We start from the raw sequence: 20,626 nt of genomic DNA, 5'->3' as shown, positions 1-20,626 counted from the left end.
TTACACTCTGGGAATAAGAAGTGGAATTACAGAGCTAGGTGGAATGGCAAAATGGCCAAGAAAGTGTGAACATACCATGCTGGTGGGAAATTTTGCCATATTAATGAGTTTCCAATTCTGCTTATACCTTAGTCATCCTGGTGGTGTTTTCTTTACCAGTTTCAGTGAACAACCTATTCCAGATTATGAGATAGGTATATATTTAGCTGTTGGATTTGTGCTTTACTTACATGATTGTTCTGCCTGAACTCTGCACTGAAACTCAAGCTGCTACTGCATCTGACAAGCCTCTACCTCTATCTCCTCTGAGAGTTTCTAGGCAAGAATGGCAGTACCTGGGATTCCTGGGACACAAGTACACTACAGCAAGGAACAAGACACAGTACTCCAGCACAACTACTGAGAAGAGCATCTTGTCCAAGAGGTGGCTTTTGGCATACTACACAGTGCTGTCTGCCAAGCCAAGAAACCAAACAGCAGAGAAACAGTCCTGGAAGTTGCCCTCAGAACAGCAAAAAAGCAGTAGAACTACTGTAACTGATGCTAACATTTTAACCAAGATATTATCAATCCCAACTCTCCAGTCACTCCTAGAGGTGACCAGAGATACACTCAGCACCCCATCTTGGTGACCTGCAAGAAGTGAAGCTATCAGAAATTATAAACAGTAAGTATGAAAGATCCCTTTTCTTAGGTTTTGAGACCACATCGCTGCTCTCAAGTGCTGATACCTTAAGATGATGCATCTCATGTGGACAGAGAAAAGCTGTAGAACCATTATTTTGGAAAAACTAGAAACATGAGTTGCAAAGTAGTATTTGATCTGTTTGTTGCAGTGTGAGGATGGAATATGATAGTCTTCCAAGGATCGTCAGTTCCAAGGAGTTGTCTGCCTTGGCCAATCTGAGCATTGCACCTCCCTTTACTTTGTTGTGGCCTTGCCTAAGACTCAAGATAATGTTCAAAACCAACAAATACAAGTATTATATTCATAATGTATCAGTCTGAGTACCCTAATATGACAAACCAGAGATAACATCTACAAAATGGGAATAGGCTAAGATTAAAGCTTCAAACACTACTTAACTCAAAACTTTGCTGCTGTGCAGCCAACCTTAGAGTGACTCTAGACATAAGAAGCATGAGTGTACAGGAGAAGCAAAGCTCCAAAGAAATCGCTTCAAGCAGATTAGAGAGATCTTTATAGAATGAGAGCACTTGAAATAATGTTTAATTTGATAATTTTAATTCTGTAGCCCAGATAAGATGCTCTAATAAATTCTATTTGTATATTCAAAATCATTAACAAGAGATTTCCTCCCTACAACGGAGTACTGTGGGTTAATTACAAATTAAAGCGAATGTGAATGACAGAATGATGTGTTCCTTAGTTTGCTTCTTTTCTTCTGTCTCATCCACAAGCAAATCCACATATATGACCAATATGCTTCTGAAAAATGCATATGTGTGATGGTGTTCTCTTGATAACATGGGACACTACATCCTCTGATATTTGCATTTTACTGGCCCAGAAAGTAGATGGGGACAGTAGAGGACACAACAAAACAGGATTAAATTGTGATAGTTTCATTGATTTCTCAGCAAACTAAAATGGCATATTGAACAGAGTGGAATGTGTGGGTTTGAACCACACGGAGTAGAAATATGTATTTTGCCATTTTGAAGCACAATGGGTGCACAACCAATTCACTACTGCTGTCAAAAGTCTTACACTACAAAGATGGTCAGCCTCTGAAAAACAGAGAAGAGCTACAGGAGATCCTACCACCAGGCTGTTTTGCACTCTAGTTTGCTTTGAATGTCCTTCCATAGTATCATCCCGAAAAGCTTAAAATTCAAGGAGACAATATGACTGCCATTAACTTTTCAAGTTGCACAAAGTTAACAGTGGCATTTTAAAGTAAACTCTGCACACTCTGGAAGGCCAATTGTTTAAATTTTCTAACCCCAGGAAAACGATCCCTTATTTAAAAATTCAGCATCAGTTATAAAGGCCATTTTTAGTTCTGGTTTTCTGCAACACGAGGTTTAGCTACAGCAAATAATTCACATTGGACAAAATATGCTTTTGAAGTTTGAAAGATTTATATTCTTGGCATTCTAGATGAACATTATAAAATAGTCCTTGTTTCATAACAAGGGTCTAATCTTACCACCCTGTTAATCCTAAATCTCACTTTGTCCAAACAACAGAGCTGTTGTTTCTACAACCACAACACAGCTTGCTCCTTGATTTGAATAAGTAGTAATGTTAAAATTGATATTAGCCTGTTGTAAAAAATGGTATGATCCTTTATTAAAATATACCATTTTGATGAGTGACTTTAAAGTTGAAGTGGATGACAGAAAACAAACACAAAAGGGGTAGATGGTGCCATCCAGAGTAACATTTTCCAGTTATAGCCATTCCCACCATTCACAACACAATGAACCTTGAATCCAGATAAATTTTAAAACTTACAGTAAGATTTGGTCACTGAGCACAAAGAATTCAAGACAACTGAAACAGCTACTGGGAATCTCTTAATCTGGAAATTGATTAGAGAAGAATGACGTTTCATTCAAACAATTAGAAAAGTTAACATTGTTAATTCTAGGAACTGGCAATAAACATTCAACTAACACTCATAGCCAGTTCATTAAATCTTTGGTGATATAAGTAAACTTAGCATTTACGTGGTCATTGCCAAGGTTTATCCTATTATAAGTGAGTCCAAGAGTGAAGAGTGATGGTTTACATTTTTAATTATTCGTTACCTTCAGTTGATGTCCTCAGATTCAGACTCAACCACCATACAAACATACACTGGTATGTTTCAAACTTGCTCTTATTCCTATTTTGATGTTCTTAGCAACTTAAAACCAGAACAAATTCACTGAAGTGTGTATCTACACTATGCTTGAATGTGTTTTAACAGAGTACTTCATTCTGACCAACTACTATGTGTCATATAAAGCAAAAAGGGTCAAAATCAGAAATAATTTTAGTCATCAGTGGAGTAAAAAATAGAGCAATGTCATATTCTTGTAAATTTTCAGAGCCTATTAACTCCAATAAAGATCTTTTTATAAACCCAGTGTAATTCCATGTTCCTTTCCCACACTTTCTACACAATGCCTGTTTTATTGCGTCTATAATGGATCTTCTGAATAATAATTTAAAAACCCCACAACATGCTTCTGTATCTACATTCCAATGTACACTTCATTTCATTTGCACTTAGTTGCACCTTGTGAAGACATACAGCAATGCAAATACTCTGTTTGAGTTGAAACAGTGACCTGTTTTGCTCTTAGCACTTGCTAAACTTTATTTCTCAAGTACCATTTACCATACAAACTGTACTTTCTGCCCATTGTTAAAATTGCACAACATAATGTTGACTTCCAGAAAATAACAGGCATTCCACTATTGCATAACTAAAAAAAATACAGGGACATTTAAAAGCAAAAATAAAAAATATATTTTGTAAAATAATAAACATCAGCCCTAAAAAATAAAGCTCTGTTTTCTCTATAAAGAGAGATTCCTAATATGTTTCCAGGGTTCACCTATGCAGATGAATACTGAAATGACAGAGAAGACTGTTCACACTGCTCTCTTCACCTGAAACATGATTATCATAGCTAAATAGCCACCTAATACCTGAAAAAAAGAGACACTGCTAATCCCCTTTCTCCCAAGGTTACCCCACTCCTCCCATGAAGCTACCAGTCATCTTCTTCACTCATTTGACCATTCTCCACAGCTTTGCTAGTCACGTTCCTAAGAGATGCCATGTCCTGGAGTTCCTTTGTGGTTCTTTGATTCTTTTCTGAAATTGTTCCTCCCCAGTTTGATGCGTAAGGTGGGCATGCCTGTGTGCTGCAAGGCAGAGAAATACATAAAAGTAGAGTTCACAGGTTTTAAGGAAGTGGAAAGAAGCAGTAGTGAAGCTCCGAAAGTTCAGGAGCCTCTGAAGTGCACGGCTTGCTTTTACTCAAACTCCAAATGCAAACCCACATCTGTTGCAAAAAAAACCCCAAAATCCTGTAAATTTATATTGCCGTCTGACCTGAATATACCCAGGGCTACACAGCAAATCTTGGGGGTTCTCCATTTACTCTCAGGTTGTACACAGATCTGGCTCCAAAATTGTAGGTGGGGGCACACTTCAGAGACAGATCCTTTGAGAAAGGAAAAATGTCAGAGTCTGAGGGCTGTTTTTCAGAAACCCCTCCATAAAACAGTCAGTCTGTTCCATTCATCCTGATGTTAACAGTAAAAGTCCAAAGCAAACTTCTGAAGGGCAATGAACCCTTCCCTCGTCTTGTCACCCCTCATCAGTTCGGATCCTACAGCTTTTGCCATCTTCTTGCACAACAGGGACCCCGGTTTTAGGTCTTTTCAGCCCTGCAAGGATATAACCAGCAACACACTGGCTAAGAAGACATGCATATCCCGAAGGAGGGAGTAACACTTAGAGCTGCAGCTCCACCTCTAGATAGAAATCGGCATTGGAAAAACCACAGCTGAAAAAGCACCCGTAGCAGCCGGACAGCTTGAATACACTCACACCGAAGGTAGGATATCTTGGCGGCAATGGGATGCACGGCGCTGGACAGTCCCCTCAAGCAGTTCCCAGCGTCAGCTGCTGGCATGGCTACCTGGGTGTCCCTGGACCAGGCCTGCCCCTCATGCACTCCAGCAGTTCTCCAGTAAATTAATTTTCCAGTATCAGAAGAATACTCGCATGGTGTAATGTCGAGAGACACCTCTCTTGCTCTCCTAGACCCTCTCCTCTTTCCTGGTCCATATTTCAGTGCTTTGGTGTTAACATCACCCAGAAAACCGGTCAGCCTTGCCTCAGTTGTCCCTGCTGCCTCAGAGAGTGATGTCTGTCCATGCTGCCACCCCTCCCTGCAGACGTGGACCAGAGGTTCCAGTGGGGACCTGCTGCCCTGCAGGACACATGGCCAGGCCAGGAGGCACCTTCCCTTCTGAGAGACTCTGGAGATGCTCATAGCATTGAAACACCTGACACAGACTCCAGAGGAATGGAGCCTGGAGGAGGATGCTCCAGTGGAAATGGTGAATGTGAAGGAAGCGTTTTCCCAGTGGGGTGTACTCAGTTCTATGGGAAAGAAGGGAGTTGGAGGGGACAAGGGGCAGGAGTGGGGGGATCTCAGCGAGGAGTGGTGATGCCCAGCAGGTGGGCAGGGACGCGGGCAGCCAGCAGGCAGGCCAGCACAATGCCGATGAGCTGCAGCAGTGCCAGCCCCAGGGCAGCGGTGGCAACATAAAACATGTTGCTGCCGACGAAGGCGGACACCCTGCCGAAGCAGCCGTCGCGGTGCAGCCTGCGCGCGTCGGGCGGGCTGCGCTGGCAGCCGCGGCGAGCCCGGCAGCAGCTGAGAGGCACCGAGCCATTCTGCTCCAGCCCCCAGGGCGAGGCGAGCCAGTCGCGGTAGCTCTCCACACCGCAGCAGGACAAGGCGCGCTGCAGCGCGTCCAGGGCGTCCGCCACCCCGTCGTCCTCCCCGTACGCCAGCAGCGCCTGGCGCAGCCCCTCCTGGAAGCCCTGCGCCAGGGTCTGGCGGTACAGGAGCGCCGAGAGCCCGGCCGCCAGCCCGGCCGCCAGCACGGCCGCCAGGAAGGCGCTGTAGGCGCGCAGGAGTCCCCGGTGCTCCGTGGCGGCACCGAAGCATCCCAGGAAGCCCCAGATGATGACAGCGACGCCGGTGGCCAAGAGGATGGCGGGGGCGCTGGGGTAGTCGCTGGCCGACAGCGCCAAGTAACCGCCCAGAGACACCTTGGCCCAGAGGCCGATGATGAGCATGGTCAGCCCCGCTGCCCAGAAGACGAAGCTGAAGGCCATGAGGGACAGCTTGAGCAGGGTCATGGTGCCCTCGGGAGGGCGGTGGCGGTCACGGTGAGGGACTCCCGCGGCCGTCGGTGCTGCCGGGCGGTGCGGAGCACGGGCCCCTCGGCGGTGTTCGAGGTGCGGGGGTCGGTGCGGGCCCGGCGCAGCCTCCCCACGGCAGCCGGTGTGAGTCGCGCCGCTCCTCCGCCCCGTGCCCTTTTTGAGGGCGCGGCCCGGGGCGGGCCGGCGGCGCTGGGCTGCGCTGCGGGGCTCGGCGCGGGCGGGACGAGCCGGCCCCAGCGAGCGGCCGCCGGGCGCGGTCCCCTGGCTCCGCTCTCGTCTCTCCGGGCGAAGTAAACGGGGTGCGACTGGCAGCTCCCTCTGCCCGCGGCACTGCGGACAGAGGAAAACATTCTGTAAGAGGAAAACTCGATATTAACTTTTAATGGCATGTGCTGCAGCCCAGCTTTACCCTGGGCAAGGGACTAAACTTCTATAACTACTAGGAGTAATACTTAAACAACACACAGATAACCTACAGGATGCATAACGAGAGCTTTTGGTTTTATTTCTTTTACTGAATTAAGCTGTGCTATTAGGAACCTTTGTAGAAATGAGCATAAATCTGTACCTGAATATTAACTAACTACACATTTAGTCAGTCGCTCAGTTTAGATTTTCCCAGCTGGAAACTATTTTCAGTGTGGCCTGACTCTGTTAAATATTCATTTGATTTAGCCCATGATAACACTGAACCACTGAAGAGACATTAAACCACGGCGAGGTACTGTTATATAACAAGTGGCCCAGGAAGGTCCGGGAAGAGATTCCATCATCAATGTAATTTCATTGCAAAAGAGCAAAAGATAAGGTACTCCTGCAAGTCAGATTAAAAAAAAAAAAAAAATAGTAGGAAACTGTAAATGAGACAGTTTCTCAGTCAGAGGTAGAATTAGCATCTCCAGGGGTTTCGTTTTTATGCACAACAGTCACACCAAAGAGGTCCAAGTACCCTGTGGTTCACATCTTTATCAAACTGTTTTGGTACTGAATTCTGAGGTTTAGTTGTGTTTCAGTGGTAACATTTTCTTGATTTCTTTCTGTTACAGATTTAGGGAGGGAAAAGAGGTGCTATATGTCTCATATTTTAATACACAGGTTTAATGTACAACCAGAAACTCATAGTTGTCAAATCATTAAAACAGCATAATCATAACTGAAACATCACTTGTTCTTCATTAGAGGCCTTGACAATTTCATTAGCAGGAGGATTTTTTTTTTCAGATTTTGCAGATTCTCTTCTTTTACCAGTTTATAAGTTTAAGCTCTTTATCATTTTATTGAGAGATCAAGTGTGAGCTAGTTTGATCTGATTCTCAGGTCTTCTCTGAAGATTTCCAGATCTTTATGCCAAGATGTTTTAGCAATGATGATGTCCATGCTCTAGAAGAACTCCTCAGTACATTGCATTATATTACTTATTTTAGCATTATACTACTCATTTTAGCACTAAATCATATGACCAATATCCACAGTGAAGAACAAAAGCTTCCAGCAAAGAAAAGCTAGAGGTCTGCAGGTGTGGAATTTCATAATCAAAGGCTAAAAGATAATGATTTTCACAATTTTATACCTAAATGTGACCTCTGACAGTCACATTCCTGAAGCTATGTTCCAAAGCGGTGAGTCTCTGCTGGCCAGACCTGGCCAGGCGTCTGTGAGCCATGCAGGGAAAAGTCCTTGCTGTCCTTAGAATGGGTTTATCACTGCTGTGTTCCAATCTTCCAACCATCTGCTTTCTCTTAGGATTTTGCGCCATTTCATAGCAGTGTGTTTCCCTTTTGAATCCATGAACTGCTAACTAGCCACATCTCAAAACTACCAGCTACTGTTTTGCCTTCCTTGTCTCGCACGTCTCTGTGTACTTGCTCACAATGGAGCCATTTTTTCTGAAGTTTCTTAGAGCTATCAGAACTAGGTCTTGGATCACAAACAGCTGAAACCCACAGAAGGGCTAGACTACCTACGTTAGGCAATGCTAAGGAGGGGCTACAGACCCTTTTCACAGGTCAAACGTGTGAATGCTCTTTCTGGACACTGTCTCAGGTTCAACAGGCTTCAACACCAATAAAGAACACCAGTCAGTGTGGTCAGTCACAGGATTTTCTGTTACCCTTGCCCTTCCTTGCGGTGAAAGCAGACAGGCAAAATAGCTTTAGAACAGGCTTGTACAGGCACCTTGGGAAGCATTATGCCAGGTAGGAGCAGTCAAAATATAGGGCATATGGGCAGATCTGTTGTCATCATCCAGGTTGCTCTAAAATGTGCCAGAAATAAAAAATGGTGCTAAAGGTACAGAAATCCAGATCTCCAAAAATGCATTTTATGATCTGTCAGTGCAGTTGTGAAGCATTTGACACAAAATAACTATGGGTTTCACAAAACAGCTATTGGTTTCATTGGCAGTTATGTGTTGAACTTCCTCCAAAAATCATGTTAGGCATTCAGTGTTGAAAAGTGCCAGATGATAATAACATCTGTGCTTTTTTTAACCAGGGTGAAATGAGTATACAGGGCCAAATTCTGCCCATTCTCATAACCCATGCTCCTGGAATAGTTTGGGTAAGTAGATGAGGTAGGATTGGACTCCTTGAGCATATGTGAAGCCATAAATGATGAAACAGCTTCAGTGTCTGAAAAACAAACTTACTGGAATAGCTTGATTTTTCAGACATTGGCCAAATCCTAAATTATGTTTACATCTTACTAAGAAAACTATTAAGGAATCTCATGAAATTATACAAGTGAATAAATATTCATGATATTACATGTGATATGTGGACTGACAATTTGATGAAAGAGAAGTGATATTCTATTCCATGTTGTTTTGGAAAGCAAAGTGTTGTGGAAATACCATAAGAAGGGAGGATTCAGATGTGCTTACCCCACTAAGTGAGAGCAGCAATACCAATTATCAAAGAGTGGTTACAAACATGGGCAGAAAATACAGTGAGACTGACCCTGGAAAATGCAAACTAGTATATCTTAGAGAAAACTGGTGCTTAGTGACAGCAAGAACCTGCCTGCCACACCATGCATCTGAAGGACATGTGGGTGATGGGAGATACCTAATTAGGCAGCACTTTGCAACACTAGCTGGCAAGGAAAAGCAGTCTGCTTGAAGCATGAATTTTCCTCTTTCCCCGCTGTTTTGGCTTGGTAATACCTTAAGTGTTACAGCTCCTCCCTCACAGATGCATGATGATTTTAATTTAAAGTGATCATCGTGACTTTCTGGGATTTTTTTTTTGACGGAGTTTACACTTGAAATTCTGAAGTGACTATTTCCCATCACTCTGTAACAGAGGGGAGAACGATGCAGGGCTTCTTCATGGCTTTTCAAGGAAACTGAGCCTTTTTGTGATCCTTAGTTCATGGCTATCTAAGGTATCCCTGGCTAGAAGAACAAGTGGCAGCACTGGCACAGAGAGCCAGATCAGGTAGTTAGGAGCCCTACCACAAAAATATGGGTAGCGAGAGTTGCTTAAAAAAGTACTGGTTTTGTATTTTCCTTAGACACCTGAATGAGATTTTGACACCATGATTTACAGAGAGGTACTATAGCTGCTAAAGCACCTGCGTTTGTTTACCTTGGGAAAAACTAGAAGCCTTATGATGCCACCATAGTGCTCTGCTGGTGTTATACTCGTGTACCTTTGATGCTGTAACTATTTATTATTGATAGTTTATTGTCTGGTGATATGCTTAAGAGCTCCTCCCATGGAAAAGATGCCTACTGGGTGGGATCCTTGTAAGTACAAAAAAAAAAGTTTCCTGTGGTAAAGTCTGATATTGCAATGCTTTGTCATGTTGAGTGATTTCTTACACCAAAATTCAAGTCCATTGAGTTCAATAGAACTGTTATAAGGAAAATAAGTTTTCCAGTGTAAGAAAAGTTATCAAATTCCAATTGAAATTATTTTTATGTAAAACTGAAAGTTATCTTTATTTTAAATTTAATCAGATGAAACAGAAATCATAGTTTTACAGACTCCCAGGGCTGTGCAGCATGGATGTGGTGCAAGTCCAGGTTGAATGGGAAAAGATATACTTGGAGAAAGAGAATTTCCCCTTAATCTTTCCATCCATTCTGGGAAGGGAATATGTCAACATTTCATAACAGAACTCACTTCCAGTTGCAGCTCCCTTCAGGGAAAATTTATAGATTATGAAACACCACATATTACTGGCCCTGTCACAAACCCTTAGTCCAAGAGGAAATATTGCATAAACTGCTTCTGCTCTATCAGCAAGACTGAGGGATGCAGCCTGGGCAGAACAGGGAGGCATCCGGGTGGGATTCCTGCCGGCTTGCATAGCTGAACAGATGTCTCTACCTGCAGCAACTATGATCCTAAGGAAGAACTCAACCTTCTCATCCTTGGAATGTACTTCACCAACAGTACTAGCACGAGTGCTATTTTTTTTTCACACCAAGTTTATTTTAGGAACTCAGGTACATAATCTCTGCTATATATCACTTACTTTGCTATTAATAGCAATGATCAGAGCTACTTTGAATTAATGATTTACTTCTGAAGTGTTTTTTAACCTTAAAATAAAACACAAAATTTAATTTTAGCTGTACCTTCCCATAACTAGATGAAAATATGATCCATGCCTTGAGCAAGTCTCTCAAGGAAAATTCAATGTACTTTCCAGTTACCCCACAGAAAATTATTATATGCTGGACTTCAGATATGTTTGAACACTAGTATATCCAAAAAGCATACAGGTTAGATTGGTGGCAATGCATCAAAATACCATGTCAAATTAATTTTTAAAAAGTAGATTTTTAAACTTTTCATTTCAGGGAGCAATGGGAGAACAAGATAAGATTAGACATTGCCAAATTTTACGCTTGATCTTAAAAGATTTCAACATATTTCTACTAATTCTCTGTTTCCACTTGTTGTATTAGGAGCTGGGGGTATTAAATATTTCACATATGGGATCCATGTAATGTGCATATTGACAGCAGTTCAGTGTACTTGGCAAGTCGTCATTCATACAACATTTACCTACACCTATCAATACAGATTTCCGTATATGAGATTTCCAAGATCTGCACTAACAAAAATGTCTTCCACTTTTAACTTACTTGGTATAATTTTGTATCACCTTTCTGGGTTTGAAAGCTAAAGACCTTACTTCTTTGAAGCCCTGTGGATACTAAAAAGATAGCAGAGAAATTTTCTAGCTTTCTACAGCTGCCTGTGAAAGTCTCCTTTCTCACACAGACTAGCTGGGAAACAGTTTGAGATTTTGTAAACTATTTCACAGGTGCAGGATGTTGTGGAGATCGTTTTTGGTACATATATTTTGGAAATGGGTGATATACCATTCTGCCAATCACTCTGGTAGGTGGTTGATCAATGGACCAATCATATCATTCCTCTATTGTGAACCAAGTTATATAAACGAGTTTGTAATTAATTAAATAATCCCATTTTATCCTGGACTTGAATTCTGTGTCGTTCTTCTCACCATCCTCAGTTCAACAAAGCCCCTTTTCTTTTCCTTTCTTATCTTAAACAAATGCCATGATACTAATTTTGGAGTATCCAATCCAAAACAGAGTGAATCAAGGTAAATTAGGGAGTTGTGTTGCATAGAACAACTCCTTCTCTGCTTAGTTTTATCACAACAGTGGAGGCTTCCAGTTCACAAATTTCAGTAAGGGAAAAGACTGTTCCTCTCTGGGTGCATACAACAGACCCCAATATACCATGTACTTTTATTTTGTTATGTAATCAATGGACAGTAGACTTTTTAGTAATATTGTAAGTGTAGCTTTATAGAATGAACGTCTGTCATTGCTGATTACATAAAAAAGATAATGCACACAACCTGATATATAGAGGTGATCAATATGTTGCCTGTAATGTGTTTTTATCAGAAAATACCTACCAGTAGTCTCTTGCTTCCTACTGGTGCTTGGCACAAGGTAAGTGGGGAAAAGGAATATTTGGTTACAAGCAAGGTTCATGCTTTCTGTGCCCCTGGGTGAGGAATTGGGAAATCTCATGGATAATTCCACGGCTGAAGCATTTAGCAGAAAATGGAGGTCCAATGCAAAGGTAGGTATTCTACATGCACCTGTATCTTCTTTATCTCTGCTCTGCTTCTGTGTTTTGGCAGATCTTGCCATCACAGGAGAGGACAAGGTGACTACACACACTGTGTGTAGGCTGGTTAAAGAGCACCATAGGGCACTGTTGTCCTTGGGTCGCTCAGACCCGTGTCCTTGCGGAGGTGAATGGTTAGGGCTTTTCTGTAATGCAACAACAGTAGAACACCAGAGGTTTTTCCAAGCCTTGGGGTCTGGATCCATGGACTTTTACAGCTTCCTTGAATTGTTCACACGAAGTGTGCTGTCCTCAAGCAAGCATTGCTCTTGCCTGCTGTAAAGGTCAGGAAAAATTTATTCAAAGGAAACAGTCTGCATGCAAACAACACACCACACTGGCATCATTGCTTTAATCAGGATAATAATCTGTCAGCCGGCCTGTCCTTTCTGATACTCAGATATGAAGAATCTTGTTTAGGTCTCTTATGATGATAAAATCTTAAGCATTCTTACTACAATTTTCTACGAAAAATGCCTGTTGCACTATTCATTCTATAGCTTGCCTGTAGGCAATAAAGCATTAATCAGCATGTAGAGAACATGAGAATTACAAGAAGTTTTCTTGGAGTTTCTTAGAGGAAGGATAGGAAGGATTGCTGAAAATTTTTTTTTTTTTTTTTTTTTTTTTTTTTTTTTTGGTGAGACATTTTTCATGTACTTTTACTGGTCTTCATGGGATCATGAGGGAAAAGTCCTGCTTAACTAACTTAATTTCCCTTTATGACAAGACCACCCATCTGGTTGACCAAGGGAAGCCAGTAGATGAAGGATTCTTTTTATTTTGACAAAGCTTTTGATACAGTCTCTCTTAGTATCCTTCTGGACAAAATGCCCAGCACACACAGCTGGATGAGTCCATAATACATTGGGTGAGCAATTGACTGATGGGTCAGGCTCAAAGGGTTAGAGGGAATGTGGTGACATCAGGCTGGCAGCCCATCGCTAGTGGGGTGCCCCAAGGATCAATTTTAGCGCAGTTCTCTTTAAAGGTTTTATAAATTATTTGGATGCAGGAATAGAATCCAAATTAAGTAAGTATGACAATGCTAAACTAGGAAAAGCTTTGGACTCCCTAGAGGATAGAGAGGTCTTAGAGAGAAGTGGAGATAGACTAGAGCTTGGCAATAATCATCCATGTGAAATTTAACAAGAGCAATGTGGGATTCTCCACGTGGAATGGGGTAATCATGGTTGTATGTAACACTGAGGGGCAAGAGGCTGGAGAGCACAAAGACATCTGCGGGTTTGGGTCAATGGCAAGTTGAATATGAATCAGCAGTGCCCTGGGGTGCGTCAGGCACAGCATCACCAGCTGATCAAGGGAGGGGATTGTCCCCCTCTGCTCTGCACTGGGGTGTCCTTATGTTGAGTGCTGTGAGCATTTTGGATGCCTCAATATAAGAACTACATCAAACAGTGGAGGCTGAGCAAGATGGTGAAAGGTCTTGAGGCTGTGACTTAGGAGAAGCAGCTGAGGTCACTCGGCTTGTTCAGCTTGGAGAAAAGAAGGCTGAGGTGTGACCTCATCACAGTTGGCACCTTCAGGCGTGGGGGATGGTGCTGACCTCCTCTCCCTAAGGACCAGTGACAGGACACAGGGAAGTGGAAGGAAGCTGCATCAGGGGAAGTTCAGATTGGGCAGTGGGAAAAGGCTCTTCACTGGGAGGGTGGTCAGTCACTGGAATAGGCTTCCCAGGGAAATGGTCATGGCACCAAGCCTGTCAGAGTTTGAGAAGCATCTGAGTGATGCTCTCAGTCATATAGTTTACTTTTAGGCAGTCCTGAGGAGAGCAGGAAGTTGGACTTGATGATCCTTAGGGGTCTGTTCCAACTCAAGATACTCAGTGATTCCACGACTCATAACTACCTAAGCTGACACTTTCCAGGGCAGCTATTTATGAGTCAGAAATAGAACTTTTTTTTAAAGTCCTGCAACAACAATTCCTCAAAAAGTGTTTTGAAAACAATTAAGGTAAAAACTACTATTTTTCTCTTTTAAAAATAGCATTTTAACTACTTCTTTATAGCACTTCCAGATTCTGAGCTACAAAGTTGAAAGCTGGCAAGGTACTAGAAAGCTGGGGAGGGAGGGGTGTTCTGGTTCTGTAATTTTTCAGGAATAAGAAAATTATAATATCCTACGCTGGAGAAAAAGAGAGTTCTTATTTTGCATAAGTAATTAATTAAAAATTTGCAGTGATTCTTAATTATACACAATTCTTCCTTTATTCTTGAGGAGGAACAAGGACTGTTGTAGTCAACTCAAGGGTGCCTAATTCCTCCCTAAAATAAAAAATACAGTAAACCATCCTTACAGAATTATACAGATTCAAAAAATGCCTCTTTATCTTTGAGTTAAAGAAGGATTTCTGCTACACAATAATAACTTAATTTTTCCTAAGCAAGTACAAACAGCAGAATGTACCCCTAGGCATGTAAGACTTGATTCTTCACTGCATGGAAAGGTCACTCATTAAAAGCAAGCCCAAATTTAAGTACAGCAGTATTGGGCTGATGCAAAGACAGAGTAAACACAGGAAACAAGACCTGTAAACTTTGATGGGAGCTTTATCTTTCCTCCCATCATCCTTCAAAATATCTAGATGCTATTGCTATCTGCAAAATCTCTAATTCACCCCTTTCCCCTGTTTTCCATCAGCTTTGTAGACAACTAACTCATTAAAAAAGAAAGACAATCAAGGAACACATGCCCTTTATCTTTTTGCTCAATTAATCAAAGTATTTAGGAAAAAATACAAATTTACCTAGCAGATCACAGCTCTCTAACACAATTCTGATCATTATTACCACCCCCAAGATGTTTGCTTGTGAAAAATTTCACTTTCAATATGGAATCTCCACGTGTGAAAGTAAGTTCCCAACTGAATTTGGATTGTCACGTTTACAACTGTTGTGAATGTTTTGTATCATAAATGGTTTTGCTTTGTATAGGCAGCTCTGAGATATGTCACTAGGACATTATTAGTGTCAAAAAATATAGCACTGATATTGAGCATTTGTGGACTTGCAAAGTCCTCTATTTCGGTGTGTCTCATCTATTTCTGTCACAGTTAAGTAGTAGTATTTCACAGTCTTCTGCTGATAGCAAGACTAACTACATAAGAAAAGGAGCCCGAAGTCAATATATTTATTAGAACATTTGGAAGACATGGCTGTTTACTCTGGTGTGCCATCTGTGAGCACTACTTTTCTTTTTTTTTTTTTTTTTGGCATGGTGTCCAGTTCACAGATATAATACAATTTTATACTGTTATAGTTTTGTTTTCTTTTCCCAAGAAAAGTAGCCAATTTAGGCAGTAACCTGTCTGGGGACTATTCAGGTTTTCAGATGGAGAAATTTTGTTGTAGGGCACAGGCAGCCCTTAAGCAAATGGTTTGGGAAGTTATTGCTGTGAGTTCCTATATTCTCACTAGAGATGGAAGGACGGATTACAAGAGTGCTTCTAGGCCACTGTCATGCCAGGTAGAATGATTTGCATGAACCCTTACAAGTTCATTAGGGGCACTAAACTCTGATTAAAAGGTGGTAACTCTTTAAACCGCTCTACCAGGACCACAAGCCCCAGAGCAGGTGACTGAAAGCTGTTCATTGTGACCATGTGGTAATTTTAATCTTTTATTTTTTTCCTAATAGAGTCCTTTTCAAACTTGTCTGCGTTTAACCAGTAAGTTCTCCACCTTTTCAGACATCTTGAGGATGTCTCCTTCCTTTTCTTCACTCTTATCCTTAGGTGTATGCCCCAGGATTTTCTGCAGAAAATTTGAACACATTTAACTGCTTGGAAATTGCACCTCCTCATTTCAAGGTCCCTTAGAGGACACAGGCATGGGAACCTGACATTTCAACTCAAATCCACGGGAGTTAATTGAATATTCTGATATGTGGTAGGTATAACTTTGGATTTTAGGTTCTGATTCTGCGTTGTACAACTACTCCCTACTACTGAAATATACACAAACACAATGTAACATTAAGGTGCCCTAATGATTTTATTAGCAATTTAATTATTTTTTCAGGGGAAAGGCATTATGAAGGGACTTTTCATGTGTTAAGCACTTTTCCATCTAATCTATGAAGGCAAAAGCAGCTGGGATTTGTGAATCAGAGCATTTCTAGATATTAGTAAGAAAGGGATTGTAATCATGTGACAGGCTTGATTTTTAAAAAATTTAATTACATAATTGAAGGAATACGATATAACAGTATTGAGGCTTTCCAGCTTTAGCCCACTCACAGCAAGCTCCTAGAGCCAGGTCCTGTAGGCACTGAAGTGAGACAGAACTTTGCCAGGGACTTCAGCTGTGCAAGCTGTGTCCTTAAATGAATGCATGTACACATAAGGAGTCATACAGCTCATGCAAATAGGGGAGCTGGTGAGCGGGCAAGTTGATTACAGCACTTTCACTGATTCCACATATGGATGTAGTATGTGGAAAAATGTTTGCACCACCTGCTCAAATTAACTCACTGTTCTTTGCTTTGAATGATCCCCTGGGGAATCACTGGAGAGGAGGAAGCACCCAGCTCTTTCAATCCCCAGTTCAATCTGCTGTAGGAAAAGCTGTTAGTGCTTATGTATGCCCCAAGGCTTGTGAGAAGGGAGGAATTTAACAGAAAAAAATCCCATTGCCAAACCAGGGTTTTCAGTACAACTTTAAATGAAGTATCTGGACCCCTCATTCTCTTTCTTATGTCCACATCTCACATTGACATCAGCAGTGATTTTCAGTGCTTCATTAACTGGTCTTTATCTTCAACTCATTTGTTTACTTATTTGCAGGGATTACAACCAAAGCCTCCCATAATGCCATACAGCTTTCAAATCTGAGGCAGACAAGTGTGCATTATGGATTGGAAACTGGCATTAGCCCAGATTTTCTGTTCTGTAGCTCTAATCCAGTCTGTTATTAGTTGAAGACAGCACCGTGTGATTTAATTGTTCATGTGTAGGAACAAGATCACATATAATAACTCTGTTGTCTCTCCTTGTCTTCCAAAGCTTAGGGGGGTTAGGCTTTGTTGTGGCACTTGTGGTTTCCCCTGGTGAACAGAAAGATTAATTTGTGCAACCCTAGACTTCCTCGCAGAGGTACATCTCTGTTTTGCCTTCTTTTCCAGCCTTTCCTGTAGAGAAGCACAAGCTCTGATTTGCCTCCTGGTCGAGGAAAGCCCAGAGCAGATGTCTCACATCCACCTTGCTGTCACAGCAATGCCATGTTGCTCACTCTGCATGCCTCCCACACGAACGATCTCACAAACAGCCCTGTGCCAATACAGCTTCTGCTACCCAAGATGTGTTACCCGTAAGTACTAGGAATGTGTCTACAATGCACTCTGCTATGCAGGTCTGCTACAAATTGAATGTAAAGGGGGATGATGCAGAGGAAGAACAAAGGAGCTGTAGCCTTTCCACCCTCTCTGCCATCAGCACCATCCTCTTCCACAGGCACACTGTGGGCTGCACAGCTGCCTGTGCCCATGCCATAATCTCCAGCACAGCAGCTAGGCTGGACCTGGGCTACTAAATCCTTGCTCACAGTCATCAGCTTCCCACCGAGTTTCCCTTTACAGCAATCACTCATGATGAACTGTCCCCACACATCATGCAAATTTTAAGGGTAAACTGTAAAGTCCAGAGGCAGTTGAACTAGTCCAGTGTGTGGTTCGGTTCTGATTTACCAAATCAGCTTTGTTGGAGCCAGTTCCAGCCACAGACAGCAACTCCGTTGTAGAAGCAGTGTAGAAGGAACAGCTCCGAGACCTTCCCAGCCTCAGGAGCAGATACACCAGTGCACGGAGGACTCTGGATCTGCATGGCACTCTTGACATGGCAGGCTGCCATCTCTGTGGTGCCCGAGTGACAGTACAGTCGTATCCATCCTGGGCGCAGCAGACTCGCTCTCTAACTTCCCTCTTAGCGCGTTTAGATGATGCTGTTTCAAAGCAACGTGAATACACTCCACACTCCCGACCCGAGGGAGTGAAGCACGCTGGAGGTGGCCCTCGGGTGCTTCTCTCAGCGATAACAAACAGCGAGTGAGACCGAAACGGCAGAAACCTGCGTCTCCTCCAGGGAGGACGGTCAAAGAAATTCAGCGAAGCTGCTAGTCATTCTGCCTTTCTCCATCTGCCTCGCAGTCTGACACGGATGATGTCTCCCAAAATCGCGCCAGAAAAGAAGACTGAGGGCGGGCTGTGGGGGCTGCGGGGTGGCCCCGGCGCCGCGCGGGGTCCGCAGCAGCCCCGAGGGGCGCTGGCGGAGCGCGGCCGGCAGGGGGCGCCCCAGCCCCGCGGCAGCGCCGCTCCCGGCGCCGTTCCCGTTCCCGCGGGAGCTGCCCGGGCCCGGCGCGATCCCGGCGCGGTCCCGGCGCGGTCCCGGCGCGATCCCGGCGCGGTCCCGGCGCGGTCCGGGCGCGGTCCCGGCGCGGTCCCGGCGCGATCCCGGCGCGGTCCCGGCGCCGTCCCGGCGCGATCCCGGCGCGATCCCGGCGCGGTCCCGGCGCCGTCCCGGCGTGATCCCGGCGCGGTCCCGGCGCCGTCCCGGCGCGATCCCGGCGCGATCCCGGCGCGGTCCCGGCGCTCTGCTCCCCGCGGCTGCCCCGCCTCGCCTCTGAGACGCTCCCGTCTGTATCCCGGCGAGCCATGGTCACACCACCCCCGCCTTGCTCCAGGGCTGGAAACGCCAGAGGTGGTGGGGAAGGATTCTGCGGAACTGGGGAGCGCTCAGCAGTGATGTGTCCAGGTGCGTCTTCCAGGCAGTGTGCAGTACCGACCCCAGCCAAGTGTCCATGAGGCCGGGACTCATGGAGGAAATGTTAAGGCTCACTAATCTAGAGAAGGCAAGAGGAGACGTGACAATGTTTAAACAGGTAAAGGCTGCTACAAAGAGAAAGCTATCCTCCAGTCCCACAGAGCAGGAGCTACTGGGCTTGGATACAAGCAAACACCAGTTTAGGTCAGATGCTTGAATAACATTTCTAATGCTCAAGGTTTTTTGGTTTGGGCGGTAGTGGTGATTTTGTTCTTTATTACAGGTTCTTAAGAACTTGTGACACGGACAGACATACGGCCATCCAGGAAACAGCCTGGTGCCTTCCCTGGAAATCTGTTCAGGCACTGATTCAAATGTTTCACTGGGTCTCTATTTGCTACAAACCAGAGGTCACTGGAGACAACCAGCTCTTCTGGCTCATGTCACCATTACTTCTATCAGTTCTTAAGAAACCTAATGTAAAAATAACTTGTTCAAAAAGAGAAAGAAAGCAGAATGGATGGAAGATGAAGGCAGGAGGGAGGGAGGAAAAGAAGGAAAGAGAGGAAGGGAAGGCAGGCAGAAGTGCACTTAGCTTCCCCTCCTTGTTCTTAGCCCTGGAAATCCCAAAAATTCCTGGAATTTCTATGCCTAAGAACAGTGGCATGTGCATGAGAAGCCTTTCTGACTCATTACACAACAAACTTACTTCAGATATACTGTATATACAGATATTTCAGTTAAAAAAAAGTGCATTTTTAGTAGAGTTGAAACACTGAAGAAATTCAGGAATCATCTATCATGTCCTGTCTTCACTACTGGTATTTGCCATTGATCTCAAAACAATCTCACATCAATAGCGATATTTAAAGAAGATATTCAAAGTATTAAATGTTAAGAACTGGATTTACATGTTACACTAGGCCTCAGAAGACACCAGTGACCCATCTTGCAGTTGCTAATTAACAGAGTGTTCAATTACCACAACTCTCTCATTCATTACTCACAACGGAGCAGAACACAATTTACAGTCATGCAGGCCCCTGCAGAGACACTACAGTTGGCAGAGGGATCCTTGGCACAGTCCTGGCACAAGGGCACCTCTCAGACCTCCTGCTGGCAGAGGTCTTGCTTCTGATAAATTTCCTCCCATTTCAGCCCTCCCTCTACACTCTCAGAAGTGTTGTGCACCACATACTAAGCTGAAACAGCAGAGGCAGAATCTCCAGCCACGCTGTTTCGTGTCAGTAGAGAACTGCATCTTACTTTAGTCCTTGTAAAGGCATGTTCAACCACCACAGCTCTTGCTGAGCCACCAAAGGAAACACTGCCTGAAGTAAGTATACACGCAACTACCAAGACTGTTGACATAATCAGGGTGCAGCTTCACGAGCTAAAATAAAATCAGGCCAGCAAGGTCGCAGTATTCCCAAAAGCACAGTGCTTGTCAATCAGATCAGATCAGGTGAGGTCTTTCCTGCAGGCTAAGGCAGTGCTCCCATGCTCTGACCAAAAAATCATTGAACCTTTGCAGCTGAAGCAGTGGGAAACTTGGGAACAGATCTACAGTCTGTCAAGGGGCTCACAGAGTTTGCACAAAACACCCCTGGTGGTGAAGTAGGAGGAGCTGCAGTGAAAAACATACTGAACTGTCACTCGGCTTCAGTATCAGCTTGAACCAAACACATGACAGTACAAGTAACTGGGGCTTGAGTATAAGCCTGGCACACACTGATAGTTGAGCAAATCTGAGGATAAAAACTGTGATCAGCTCTGTAAGGGACACTACTGCAACTTGA

General features: G+C 43.6%; 1 protein-coding gene across 1 annotated transcript; it reads right to left on the bottom strand.

The window, feature by feature from the left end:
• Positions 1–3,302: 3,302 nt before the first annotated feature.
• Positions 3,303–6,031, bottom strand: LOC116443549 (tetraspanin-7-like). The gene has a single exon (XM_032107762.1). It carries the CDS (start codon positions 5,901–5,903, stop codon positions 5,187–5,189), a length of 717 nt encoding a protein of 238 aa, XP_031963653.1. The 5' UTR covers positions 5,904–6,031; the 3' UTR covers positions 3,303–5,186.
• Between the last annotated feature and the right edge of the window lie 14,595 nt (positions 6,032–20,626).

This window comes from Corvus moneduloides, chromosome 4, assembly GCF_009650955.1.
Source record: "Corvus moneduloides isolate bCorMon1 chromosome 4, bCorMon1.pri, whole genome shotgun sequence".
NCBI classification, from domain to species: domain Eukaryota; kingdom Metazoa; phylum Chordata; class Aves; order Passeriformes; family Corvidae; genus Corvus; species Corvus moneduloides.
Note: the sequence above shows the minus strand (reverse complement) of the source record. Positions and strands in the feature narration are given on the sequence as shown.